This window comes from Sinohyriopsis cumingii, chromosome 1 (assembly GCF_028554795.1).
Source record: "Sinohyriopsis cumingii isolate HCF-2022 chromosome 1, ASM2855479v2, whole genome shotgun sequence".
Lineage (NCBI taxonomy): Eukaryota > Metazoa > Mollusca > Bivalvia > Unionida > Unionidae > Sinohyriopsis > Sinohyriopsis cumingii.
Genome location: NC_142961.1, coordinates 181,424,053 through 181,438,664, shown reverse-complemented (window position 1 = coordinate 181,438,664; position 14,612 = coordinate 181,424,053). Strand labels below are relative to the sequence as shown.

Here is a 14,612-nt window from a genome sequence, read left to right as displayed (position 1 = left end):
TGCTGGCAGTATATCACTCTTTCATCATGGCAAACTGAAAAACACCTCATAAGTAAAGAATGACTGGTAATATTTCACCGTTTCAACATGCCAAGCTGAAAAATACCTCGTAAGTGAAGAATAATTGTTATTATATCACTCTTTCATCATGGCAAACTTTACCTATTGTCCCCACAAAATAAACACAATCCATTAATGAACTCTAAGGTTTGACTTAAAGACAAAAAAAACATTACTCTGAACTTTTGGATTTGGCAAATGTGTCAACTCCCAAGATCCAAAGAATGAAGGCTGGTACCTGAAGTTTTCACAATTTTAAACAAACAATTCCAACATACTTAAGCGACACAGAATTTTCAAAATTCTTCTTACTTTTTTAGGTATACAAACGCCATGGAAATTCTAAATGCCAGAACATAAATGTATGGGCTACAGTCTTTTGGGTAAGATACAGTTAACTCTGAAATCTTCTATGAAACATTTTTCAAATGATCTTATATGGTAAGACCTTTAAATTCCTCTAAAAGACCTTTGTCTGGCAGCTTACTGTGTAAATGCTACATCATGAAGACACAGGTAAACAACTTGCTGTTGCTGCCATAATCTGCTCCATGTGTAGTGTTTGTCTTTGCTCTTGCAGATTTGCTTTTAAGTGCCCTAAATGTGACCTATTCTTGCTTACACTTAAGTGCTGGATGCTTTTTTCTCCCCATTTTTGATGTGCAGTGTTTCTGTCATGTTTGTCAAAAAAATAGCTGCCATTCATTTGAAAAATTTGCAAATGGTGTCATCATAATGAACCATCTTCAACCGAAAATGATGTATCATTTACAAAGTTCACATTACCTATAATTTGCATAGAAAAACAAATTATCTTCTTTAAAATTCTCCTATCTGATGTCTCTGTCCATATTCTAAAGGTGCAATAGTAAGTGTTTAAATCGTTTTACAGTTTGGTAAAATAGCTCAAATGAGCTAATGTTCCTATTATCACATAGCAAACCAACTCAAAATAAAAAAGGGGCCCCGAGTGGCCAAGTGGTCTAAAGCGCTCTCCGTTACGGACCACTGTCATCTCACCTTTGTCTGTGTGGGTTCAAGTCTCGGATTCGGCTACTGTGGGTATGTGAGAAAGCTTGCCAGTAGATTCGCATGGGTTGGTGGTTCTTTCCAGGATTTTCCCAGGTTCTTCTTCCACCATTAATACTGGCTGCCATGCATAGCCTATTGTGTGCTGAAAAATGACGTTAAACACTACAACAACAACATCAAAATAAAATCTGTCTATATCTACAGAGTTTCTTTCCAAACAACAACAGCAGTCACTAATATCCTGACTCTTTCATACATTTCTTCTGAACTGTATACTATTATTTAATGAACATTTCATGATATGGCTATATCATCCACTGATTTTAGTAATTTCTCAGAACAATATTCTTTTCCTTGGATGTCAAAATGATAGCACCCACCTGGTCTGAACCATATCTTGGTTAGATGTATGTTTTCCACTATGGTTGGTGTGAGGCAATTCTGGTGTAAATGTTGGGTTGTCATACTGTCCAGGTGGTCCCACTGTTGGTGAGACAGACTTCTGATGATTGGGACGAGGAGAAGGTGGCATAACTGAATGTCGATCCATTATTGCCTCAGACCTGGATCCCTGCCATCTTTCACTTGGTTTTGATGGCTGAAAAGATTGTGTAAATTAAATTTCAATAGCAAAATTAACAAAGGCTATGTATTGAGAAAAAAATGTTTCTCTCATGTATTAGAGTTTACTAATTTACCGAAAGGACTAAAAGAAATATAAAGTAAATTTGAACATTTTATAATAAGCATGCAATTATCAAAGCATAGCATGTTTCAAAGAGAAAATGAAAATATAACAGCTATATCTAATGTCCAATATGATCCAATGTCTAAACTTCTGGCATCTGAAGCAGAAATACATAACATATTTAGGCTGCAACAAAATGTGGCTTCTGTCATCATATTCTGAAAACTTTTTTTCTTCATGTCCCATGAAAATAAATACAATGATCTTATGACAACTAACAAATTCTCAATGAAGTCAAAGCCATTCTGAAAACTTTTCATTGTCCCATGAAAATAAATATTATGATCTTATGACAACTAACTCATTCTCAATGAAGTCAAAGCCATTTTGAAAACTTTTTCATGTCCCATGAAAATAAATACAATGATCTTATGACAACTAACTCATTCTCAATGAAGTCAAAGCCATTTTGAAAACTTTTTCATGTTCCATGAAAATAAATACAATGATCTTATGACAACTCATGCTCAATGAAGTCAAAGCCATTTTGAAAACTTTTCATTGTCCCATGGAAATATGACAACTGACTGATGCTCACTGAGGTCAAAGCCATTTTGAAAACTTAAACCTTAAATGGTCTAAAGACATTTTGTAACCAATGAAAATATCAATATATAAGAATCAAAATTACTCTGTAGATTACTACAGTAAACAAAATAATTTTGTGAAGGTCAAAAGACCTAAGAGAATAATGCACCTACCACATATCCAGCCTTCTGAGAGCCAGCCTGGTTTGCTCCTGTGGGAGGTAATCTGGCCCCTGGTCCTGGGTATCCACCTAAACTGGTGACAACCTCAAAGTCAGGACTGTTTCTGGATGTCCTTGGAGGAGGAGGAACAAGAACCTCACCATCATCATACTCTATCGTCTGAAAGAAATAAACACACAGTTCATGATATTAATGAAAACAAAAACTTTAGCAAAGAAATTAATTTTTTGTTTATTTCTTGAAAAGGACATATCAGAAACTTAAAAAATTGAGAATTCTTCATAAGGATTGTTTAATGATCATCCCATTTAAGTGGGTAACCAATCTTACAACCACTGCAATCACATCATCACAAAGCAAACTAGCCATTTTCCATAAAAATGAATATGAGATTAAAGAGTCAATTATATGATCTTAAAAATGAGACGTAATTTGAGCATATTTCAAGGAATATTATTATTATTATTATTATTATTATTATTACTATTATTATATAGACTTTGCTACATGCGATCATTATCATCATTAATTGCCAACAACAGTATTGTGAACAGCACAATTTAACTGTACTCTCTATAGAAACAATGGTTGACTTTGAAGATTACTAACCAACTGCTAATTATAGCCTTGACCTTTGGTCCAGGTAGATCTTTATAAACTAAACTGAATGTGCAGAAACAATTATCTTCCATCAGTCAGCCCATAACCATGACCTCTAACCTCTGAATCTACAAATTTCTTTAAGTGCAAACCATCCACACAGTTTTGGTTAAGGAACTTACTCTTGAATAAAAGCCATTTTACAAAACCAAAATGTCTTTGAGCCACAATGACCCTGACTCCCAAATAAATAAGTCTCTACCATACCATATCCATCCCACAAACTCTGGTCAAGGTATCAAAGTTACGCAAAAAACATATTTCTTCTTTCAGTCAAAGAGACTCCAACCTTTGATCCATAAATCAATAGGCTTCTTTCTTACCCAAGTCATCCCCATACCCGATGGGTAAGTTACTCCTAAACAATGATCAACGTACATGGTCAACAACTTCATTTATGCACAGAAACCTTTTTTCTTCATTTATTTAAAGTAACCTTGGTTCTTTGACCCCAATAAGCCATCCATAACGCTTGGTAACTGTAGATGGTGAACTTGAGTTTTTGTGCAAAAATCTTTGACCTGTACGCTTGAGCCTTCGACAACAAAGTCAAATGGGTTCTTTCTTAGCTGAAGTACAAACCACCCATAAAGTCTGGTGACAACAGATGGTGGAGAACTCTCATTACTGTTCAGAAACCAATTTTGTTCTTCTAATCACAGGGACCTTTAATTCTGACCTTCTGACCCAAGTACAAGCTATCGGCAAATTTTGGTGACTGCAGACAGTGAAGAACTCAAATTCTTGTTTCAGTCACATCGATCTTGACCTTTGAGTTTTTTTATCATATAACTAATAGGATCCGTCCTTACTCAAATTTCAAGACATCCACAAAATCTGATTACCATAGATGGTGGACAACTTGAGTTATAGTGAGGAAATGAAAATGGGAACAAACAAATACATGAACAACACAACATAATATGCCCCACCTTATGACAGCCATATACAAATTTGGTTTTATTTCTTATGTTCAGTTTGACACTAAGCCAAACATAATCAACATGAACATCCAAGAAAAGCCAGACTATTTCTAGATTCTGCATAGAATTTACCAACCTCTTTAGCATGGATTCATTTAGGCAGCTAGCACTATTGTAATCTAAATACTGAAAAGCGGCACAAAAAAAACCCTCTAAGCTGGCAAGTTTACCATAGGAGCCACCCGGGAAGGAGGAAAGAACAGATGACACTGCTAAGGACATAAAAAAAGAAACATATTTACATAGACTTGCTAACCAAGTAACATCAACATAGATAATGAAAAATTTGGAAACTGGGAATAATAATAATAATGAACAACTCTGATATTTTCAAGTCAGAAATGAAAAGATTCTATTAAATAAACTGATGACCTACAGGTCAAAAAGAATTTGTCAAAACAGATGAGAAGTACATTTATTTTATTGCCGATTTCTTAATTCATCTCCGATATTCTTAAGAAATTTCAGCATTCATTTTTTTGTCGCAAATATATTTTGTTATATGTTTAAGATAACATATTCACAAGTGCAGTATAAAAATCTCAGTTGATATCTTTAGACCTTAGGTCTGATATCATGAATAGACAATGAACTTGTCACAGATACTGTCAATATACCCACACACCAAGTTTGGTCTTGTCCATAAGGAAAAATTTCTTTTTGAAAAACCCAAGTTACTGAACTGGCATCATACAAAGTATTCTTTAGCTAAATCTATTAACTGGGTTTGATCTTTTAAAGGTCCTTTACACTTGTTTTTTTTTTGCTCACAAATCACCACAAAGTCAGATAAATGTAAAGTCTATTGGGATTGGTATGAAAGCTTCAACAGCTGTCAGTTCAGTCAGCTTGTTAGCAAGGCAAATATGCACAAATTATTTTCTCCTCACCCAAGTTTTAGGCCTTGAGACAAAAATGTGATGTGACTCTAGTTAGCAAACTGTTTTCGCTGGATGTTTTCTAAAACCCTTTTTACCTTTGTCTGATACAAAGATACACTTAAGCCTTGACTTTGTTTAGGGACTGGGTTTGCAATATTTATCTTGTAGAAAGATACTTGACTTGTTTCCCATTTTTTACTCAGGTTATTGATACTCATGAGTTTTCATCTATGATGTTATAATTTTGTTGATACTCACGAGTTTTCATCTATAATATTATAATTTTGTGCATAAAAATTGATCCTAATAGTTTGTAGTCTGCAACTTGAAACCTTTCAAAAAAGATTAAAATATCTGATGACATTGTTTAAAGGTTTCCAACTCTGTCCAGTTCTAAATTAAGAATCAAACTTATACTATTGTATCAACATGGTATACAGGACATCTTGACATTTTCCAAGGAGTAGATGGTACTGTCATATCAGCATGGCATACAGGTTGTATGACATCTTCCAAGGAGTGGACGGTACTATCATATCAACATGGCATACAGGATGCATGACATCTTCCATGGAGTGGACGGTACTATCATATCAACATGGCATACAGGATGTATGACATCTTCCAAGGAGTGGATAGTACTATCATATCAACATGGCATACATAATGTATGACATCTTCTAAGGAGTGGATGGTACTATCATATCAACATGGCATACAGAATGTATGACATCTTCCAAGAAGTGGTATCAACATGGCATACAGGATGTACGACATATTCCAAGAAATAGATGGTACTATCATATCAAAATGGCATGCAGGATTTATGACATATTCCAAGGAATAGATGGTACTATCATATCAACATGGCATACAGGATGTATGAAATTTTCCAAGGAATAGATGGTCCTATCATATCAACACGGCTTGCAGGATGTATGACATATTCCAAGGAATAGATGGTAGTCTCATATCAAAATGGCATACAGGATGTATGAAATTTTCCAAGGAGTGGATGGTACTATCATATCAACACGGCATACAGGATATATGACATATTCCAAGGAACAGATGGTACTCTCAAATCAAAATGGCATACAGGATGTATGAAATTTTCCAAGGAGTGGATGGTACTATCATATCAACATGGCATACAGGATATATGACATCTGTCAAAGAGCAGATATAAACATCCATTGAGCTATTCCACAAACGTGTTTGTTGTAAACTTAATTTGTGAAAGTAACACTATTATTAATGTCCTTAAATCCTCAATTACACAATTATTATCAAAGTCTGATAATATCAATACTAGATCAAAATCAGGGTTTTACAGAATTTCAGTACTCAATTATTTTCATGTTGGCTGAGAAGAGTAATAAATGTTACAAGGTAGTACCATGTTCTTGCTGTACAATGCAGTTTACAAAGGGTAATGATGACTGAATGACATACTACTAATGTAATCATCACTACTGTGTGATGTAATGACCTCGAATGTTAACCTTAACCATGTGCAACTTCAGCATTAGTGTTTATGTCATTAATGTACTTGTCATATGAAGTAAAACATAACCAACTTAAAACAACACTTCATTTCTAAACTGACATACAAATGTATCATGGGAGTACTTTTTCACATTTCTACAGTTACAAACAAATGTATCAAGGGAGTACTTTTTCAAACTATTAACTAGTGTAAAATAAGAATGATATCGTGAAGCCATTACCCCTTTAACAGTAGCAAATTCAGTACCTGATTAGATTATTTCAATTATTTTATTTTAAAGCAGGCAATTATCAGTTATAATACATGATTGACTCCCCATTTTAGCATGATGTATAACTTTGAAACAAATCATTTTAACAGGTTCACTAAGTGGCATGAACAAAATGTTGCTGTAACGGACAGAAGTCTTGAAGGAGACTGATGCTCTAGTAGCCAAAAACGAACTTTATGAATCCTAAATTAGGTCTGTTACCACTACCCTTTATTCTATGAATCCTAAATTAGGTATGTTACTACTGCCCTTTATTCTATGAATCCTAAATTAGGTCTGTTACTACTGCCTTTTTTCTATGAATCCTAAATTAGGTCTGTTACCACTGCCCTTTATTCTATGAATCTTATATTAGGTCTGTTACCACTGCCCTTTATTCTATGAATCCTATATTAGGTCTGTTACCACTGCCCTTTATTCTATGAATCTTATATTAGGTCTGTTACTACTGCCCTTTATTCTATGAATCCTATATTAGGTCTGTTACCACTGTCCTTTATTCTATGAATCCTCAATTAGGTCTGTTACCACTGCCCTTTATTCTATGAATCCAAAGTTAGGTCTGTTACCACTGCCCTTTATTCTATGAATCCAAAATTAGGTCTGTTACCACTGCCCTTTATTCTATGAATCCTAAATAAGATCTGTTACGATTGCCCTTTATTCTATGAATCCTATATTAGGTCTGTTACTACTGCCTTTTATTCTATGAATCCTATATTAGGTCTGTTACTACTGCCCTTTATTCTATGAATCCTATATTAGGTCTGTTACTACTGCCCTTTATTCTATGAATCCTATGTTAGGTCTGTTACTACTGCCCTTTATTCTATGAATCCTAAATTAGGTCTGTTACTACTGCCCTTTATTCTATGAATCCTAAATTAGGTCTGTTACTACTGCCCTTTATTCTATGAATCCTAAATTAGTTCTGTTACTACTGCCCTTTATTCTATGAATCCTATATTAGGTCTGTTACTATTGCCCTTCATTCTATGAATCCTAAATTAGTTCTGTTACTACTGCCCTTTATTCTATGAATCCTATATTAGGTCTGTTACTACTGCCCTTTATTCTATGAATACTATATTAGGTCTGTTACTACTGCCCTTTATTCTATGAATCCTAAATTAGGTCTGTTACTACTGCCCTTTATTCTATGAATCCTATATTAGGTCTGTTACTATTGCCCTTTATTCTATGAATCCTATATTAGGTCTGTTACTACTGCCCTTTATTCTATGAATCCTATATTAGGTCTGTTACTACTGCCCTTTATTCTATGAATCCTGAATTAGGTCTGTTACCACTGCCCTTTGTTCTTTTTAACAGCTGAGTACTGATACCCTCTTTGATTTTCTTAAGAAAATCCAAAATACCAAATTTGGCAACACAGATATTTTCTTAAATGTCCAAGTTACCATGTTCACAAGATAGCTTTAAGTGCAGTACAAAATCCTTTGTTATGTCTTTTGAACTTGAACCTGATATCACGGATAGAAAATCTCTAAACATGTCTCTGGCAAAAATATATTTCTAGACAAGTAGCAAACAATTTTGTTCAAGATTACTGGTAGCCATATTCTTTGTCAGTTTAGCACCATTTGGTTCTAAGACCAACTATCTACAAAACTGACTCTCAAGTGTGATCAATGGAGTTAACAATGGGTGATACTAGACTGCACCCAGACCAAGTCAAACATGGATCCTATTGCAACAACATTTTGAACAGATGTTACACATCAAGAAAGGACTTCTGGACCACATAAATCAATACTCGACCAGACTGTGGTACCAGTTGGAATGCCAGCTGGTCTTTCTTGGCCAAAAGATTGATGCATATGGGAACTTTATACATTACCAATGCCATACAGCTATGACCAGTAAAGCAAACAAAAATAGTGGCTCAGAAGTGGTTTAACCCCATGTTTACATTTTTCTGCTGCTCATTATCTAATCATGGACCCAAAATACTTTACCAAATGTATATACACCAAACTATAAATGGGGCAAACAAATTTAGAAATATGAATTTCCCATAATATGAGAAACTCATATCACTGTAAAAACCTTTACATATAGAACATGACAAATTGCAAAAGAAGACATACAGGGGTGGTGTTGTGGTTTTTGTTCATCCCAGCTGTAGCTGCAATAGTGCTGTTGGAAATAGGACTGTTAATGAGACTACGCAATCTCTCTTCAACAGAAGAACTTGGATTATTCCCCCCTCCTCCTCCTCCTCCTCCCTGAAAAAGTCATGCATTATAAAACTTTGTTATATAAAACATTATAGTTGAACAATTCTCTGACAGCTTTCGAAGAAAAAAGGAACTATCACAATACAATTTACTGTAAGTGAAATGAAACAATATTTATAAATGGTTAAATGAACAACACACAAATAGCCTTAGTCACCTGTTGGCTTTCCACATTTCTAGGATTTAGCCAGGCCTAAATTAAACATGAAGCACACCTATTATCTGATTGGCTATAATTCTGACCACTCTGGAAAACAAATTCCAATTAGATTTTGCCCCTGAGAAGAGATGTTGATATACCAAAGGGCAAAACCCCATGGGTTCCCATCCTGGAGGTTGACCCATGGGCAGGAATTCTAGTGGGAGGAAGGGAATATAAAATGCTTTTATATTTTGTGTAAATTGGAAACAAAATTATTCTGAAATGTAAATTATGAATCTAATGGCCCTCATCCAAGAATGAATCTAAGGGCCCCATCCTAGAATGAATCTAAGGGCCCCATCCTAGAATTAATCTAATGACCCCATCCTAGAATGAATCTAATGGCCCCATCCTAGAATGAATCTAACCGCCCTATCCTAGAATGAATCTAAGGGCCCCATCCTAGAATTAATCTAATGGCCCCATCCTAGAATGAATCTAAGGGCCCCATCCTAGAATGAATCAAAGGGCCCCATCCTAGAATTAATCTAATGATGTCCCCTGCTCAAAGAATGAATCTAACAGCCCCATCCTAGAATAAATCTAAGGGCCCCATCCTAGAATTAATCTAATGATGTCCCCTGCTCAAAGAATGAATCTAACAGCCCCATCCTAGAATTAATCTAAGGGCCCCATCCTAGAATTAATCTAACAGCCCCATCCTAGAGTTAATCTAATGATGCCCCCTGCTCAAAGAATGAATCTAATGGCCCCATCAAAGAATGAATCTAACAGCCATCCTCCATCCAAGAATGACTATGAAAAGGGGATATGTTATATTATATTCCAAATATGAAGTGACTTGAGTAAGGTGTTACTGATACATAAATGATGAAAGCTATAAGTGCTACAAGAACTTTAACCAAAAACTTCAAACGAAATGTATTCCCAATGTAAATTCTGACCATATGACCACACTCTAGGAAAGAACAAAAAAACAGCAGGTTTAGTACCGAATGAAGGGGTAGATGTCATAACATTATATTCCAAGCACGAAGAAAATCGAAAAAGTGGTTACACAAATGGAAGTGAATAAAAACTACTTTAAATCCAATGTATCCCTATTCCTGATCCACTGGCCCTCCCAGGAAGCAATAAGAGAAGGGGAGTATATTCAAAATTTGAAGCAACCTTTACCACTGATCTAAATGTTTCTTCCAAGCTATCTGCAAAATTTGGTAACTGTAAATGCTGAACAACTAAAGCCATTGTGCAGAAACCATCTTGGTACAGACAGATGAATAGACATCATAAACTCACAAGTTCTGCCTTACGGCAGTTTTATAAAAATTAAAGCACTGTTAAGTCATAATGTACATGAACCTTTCTTTATTCTTATTCATACATTAAAGCACAGCATTAACAACTCATGTACCTGGAGAACATCATTTAAATACTGTAAAAACCTAATGCAATAAAATTTCATGAAACCTTTTGTTTTGATAGAAACATTAAAGACATTGCCTTGGCTACAAATACAGCAGCCAAAGTTGACAGAAGATCAAAACATGGTTAATAAAAATACTGCTAAAAGAGTGGATAGTTGAAAGCAAAGCAAGGGGTTGGTACTATCATTTTGTATTCTATATTTCTTTGTTCCAGGTGCAAAGATTGTAATTTCTGAAGAAGCAAATCGCCTGTCATGGATACCTGAAGTCTAGGACTGGGTGACCAGGCCCTCGTTACACTTGTAGGTGGACCTGTGCGTTCTTGAGGTAGACGGTTTCCCATTGCACTGTGAGGCCGAAAGAGGACTCTCTGTGGACTCATGGAGTTAGCAATATGTTGACGCCTCTCTTCAACACCATGCTGTGACACACCATTCTGTCCTAATTCTGTTGTTGACTGTATAATATATGTTAAAAAAATTACATGTGGCATGAACTTGATATGGCTGACAGGTCTTGCAGATATAGGTGCAGGGTTTAGTAAGAAGGTTGAACAAACTGTGTGTGATCTCTATTTTTATTTAATCAGTTCATAATTCTGATGCAAATTAAATCTGCAACAAGGAGTTTTCAAACACCAACAATAATTCAGTCAAATGCTATATCTTGCTATGTCCACAGTAGCATAATCCATAAAAATTGCAATTCACTTGATCAAAGAGAATTAGGTTACTGTGATCTATGTTTGCACATGGTGAGAAGTATACCTCATGATCAATGCAAAAAAAAATCAAGTTCATGACTGTAATTATAACAGTGTATGAGAAACATGAAAAAATGTAACATACTTGGAGATGCAGATTGTCTTGGCTGATCAGGGTCAATTTTCCAGATAAACCAGACTAACAAGCGAGTATATACAGAAACCATACTTTGGGCTTTGTGGGAGTTAACATCAATTTTCAGTACACAATTGGATATATATGGCAGACAATATATTTGGTGGAGGAAGAACCTGTTAAGACCCCAGGAAGAACCACCACCTATGGGAAGATGCTGGATTGATTTCTCAACTGCCCACATTGGCTGAGCAAAGACTTGAAGTCATGCAGACATAGGTGATTTGAGTGAGGGATCTTTGAACACTCAGCTACCCGTGGCCACCAAGTAACATGGAGTAATGGCTGGACAAGGGGAACACATTGTACCCCTGCCTCTATTGTGGTAGGCCATACAACTTCTACATACAAGGGCAAATCAAGCTAGGCGTACAAGCAGAATCTGTGTTCTTAATAAAACACTGAGAATATGTTTCTCAATTGCATATACATTTAATGTGCATAAAATGAAATAATTCCTATGCTAATTTGTAAATATGTTTTTTAACCATACAATATAATGTAGTCTCTTACTGGAAATAGATACTTAATCAATTTAAACATGCTACCACCCATAGCTATGCTTAATGTACTTTGAATAATGTATTTTAAAGAAGAACTGTTAACATTTTGGGATTTACCCTCATTGTTGTTATTATTATTATTATTATTATTATTATTATCATTATTATTATTTATATTATTATTATATTTATATTATTATTATTATTATTATTATTTTCCACTCATAAACCTTAAGATATTATGCCAAAAACTGATTACAAAAATGATGTCTAAAATTAGCATGTAGACACAATTTTCTAGACTTTGGTAATTTGCCAATATGTCAAAAATAAAAACACTTTTTCTTATAGTACCCTAAATTAAATAAATATGTCATATTTCTCCAATTCTTCAAGTGAATTGATAAGACAGTGAAAACATATATCCCCATGTTTTTCCTATCTAGGATAATTTGGCAGTAAATCGTCCCCAATTGTACATTAGAATTCACCTTGAATTGATTTACTCTAAAAATGAAACATTATCCCAGTGAATCAAGAATATAAATCTGTGCTACTATTTACTCTAAAAATGAAACATAATCCACGTGAATCAAGAATATAAATCCGTTTTACAATTCATTGTTTCAATTGTACTCATTAATGTACCTGTAAATTTAGTAACTAAAATATCCAATCAATACTTTAAAACACTCCTCAAGAATAAGAAGTTACTCTGTGTTTATAAATCCAAAGATTGGTGCTAACAATCGCTGGTGATCAGACCTATTAAAATTACATATATATAGTGCCTGAAAAGTTACGAATTTGTTATATGGTGTGCCAAGATTGGTCAAAAAATTGATGTACATTTGCAGCGTAATATTTCTGAACTTTCAAAATGATGTCAGTTCTGGTTCTGATTATTTTTTTGTACATGTGTGTGCCACTCAATTCAAGCTTAATTTCAGACAAGATGCATCAGCTAAAATTCTCACTTTTAACACTTTTCTAGATTCAATGATCTGATCTAATTCGTAGCTTCAAAATAAATTGTCATCACTATCATCAGCCAGTAGGCCTATTTGCCAAACTGAATAAGATGAACTGCATTGGGATTCAGCCCTTTTGGCTCGTCTAGGTAGCCTGTATTTTAAACATACATTTGTAAAACTTCCTTGCATGCATGGTTCAAACTATGACAGAATGTCTTGTCCAGGACCCAATGTGGCAATTAAGCTTAGTGAAGTCAAAGAGTGTTAATAACATCATGTCAAAAGGGTGCTATGCATGATATCTGGTTACTTCACATGGATTACAATAACAGTGGAATTGCTAGCATATCACAGAAAATCAAACCGTACTTCCAATCATCACACAATGTTAAATAAATGTCTCAAAAGTAAAATTTCAAATTTCAATCACATTTTATTTTTTTAAGGAAAAATCTCTAAAATTCAATGACTTTCAATGACCTAGCTGAAATATCAATGACTTTCAAGGCCTTGAACTGAGCTGTTCATTTCTCAATAACTTTCAATGACTTTTAATGACCATGTGAACCCTGTTTCACTTATAGTGACCTTGACACTCAGACAACAAAATCAGTTGGCTCTTTACTTACCAAGTGTAAGACAAAACTGGAGATGGTGGAGAACTCAAGATATAGTACAGAAACCATTCAATTTTTTTCAATTTACAATGACCTTGATGTTTGGACCCTAAATTGGATGGCTACACTGTCAAAAATGTATAAATACTGGAAAAAGTCAAGTCTACATATATTTCCTTCATAAAACTTTTCAAGAACCAATACAGGTGGTCCAAACTGAAAATGTATTCATTATAACTAGAAATCCATAGCAAAATAACAAATCCCTACAATTATCTTGGTACAGCTAAGTCATGAAAAACCCCATTTATTTAACAAATTTCAAAATCAGAGATGATATTCTTGTTTTTAAGAATATGTTGACATTAATAAAGATTTTACTGTCACAGCAACAAGTTTATGGAGCTTGTAGATTTGCAACAGAAGAACCATCATTAAGGAACTAAATCCCAAACATGACAGTTTTCCCTATTTTTACATGCTCTGAAAAAACTGTGCAGAAAAAAAGCCAAACATATCATTTTCTATGCCACTATGCAACAGGGAAATGTAATTATCACACAATACCATCAAAATTTTCGACAGTATTATGAACTGTACCGCCAAAATATTGTGATGTTGGATGAAATAAAAAACACATTACATCTGAAAAAGTGTTATAAATTGCTGATCAGAAAGGCAATTGTTTAAGATTTTCTATCGACTTACAATCATTGGTGTATGAGACTTTGGCCCTGAGGGATCTGAGTTGTCCTTCACGAGTGTCCCTGGAATAAATTCATCTCCTCCATAACTCCCAGATCGTCTATTTGCAGGCTTTGGGGGATCTGTAACAAAAATATCCATTTCTTAAAATCTACAATATGAAATGAGATATCCTTATCCTTGCCCCAAATACAGTGGAGCCAATCAG

At 34.6% G+C, this 14,612-nt stretch overlaps 1 protein-coding gene across 1 annotated transcript in view; it reads right to left on the bottom strand.

Annotated features, from left to right (window-relative positions):
* The window catches only part of LOC149808494 (uncharacterized), a 192,735-nt gene that overhangs the window by 38,887 nt on the left and 139,236 nt on the right, over nt 1-14,612 (bottom strand). The window contains exons 7-11 of the mRNA XM_089969873.1: nt 14,408-14,526; nt 10,969-11,163; nt 8,967-9,104; nt 2,542-2,709; nt 1,473-1,690 (exon numbers count right to left, since the gene is read on the bottom strand). Coding sequence (XP_089825999.1) covers nt 1,473-1,690; nt 2,542-2,709; nt 8,967-9,104; nt 10,969-11,163; nt 14,408-14,526 — 838 coding nt within the window. The remainder of the gene's footprint in view (nt 1-1,472; nt 1,691-2,541; nt 2,710-8,966; nt 9,105-10,968; nt 11,164-14,407; nt 14,527-14,612) is intronic.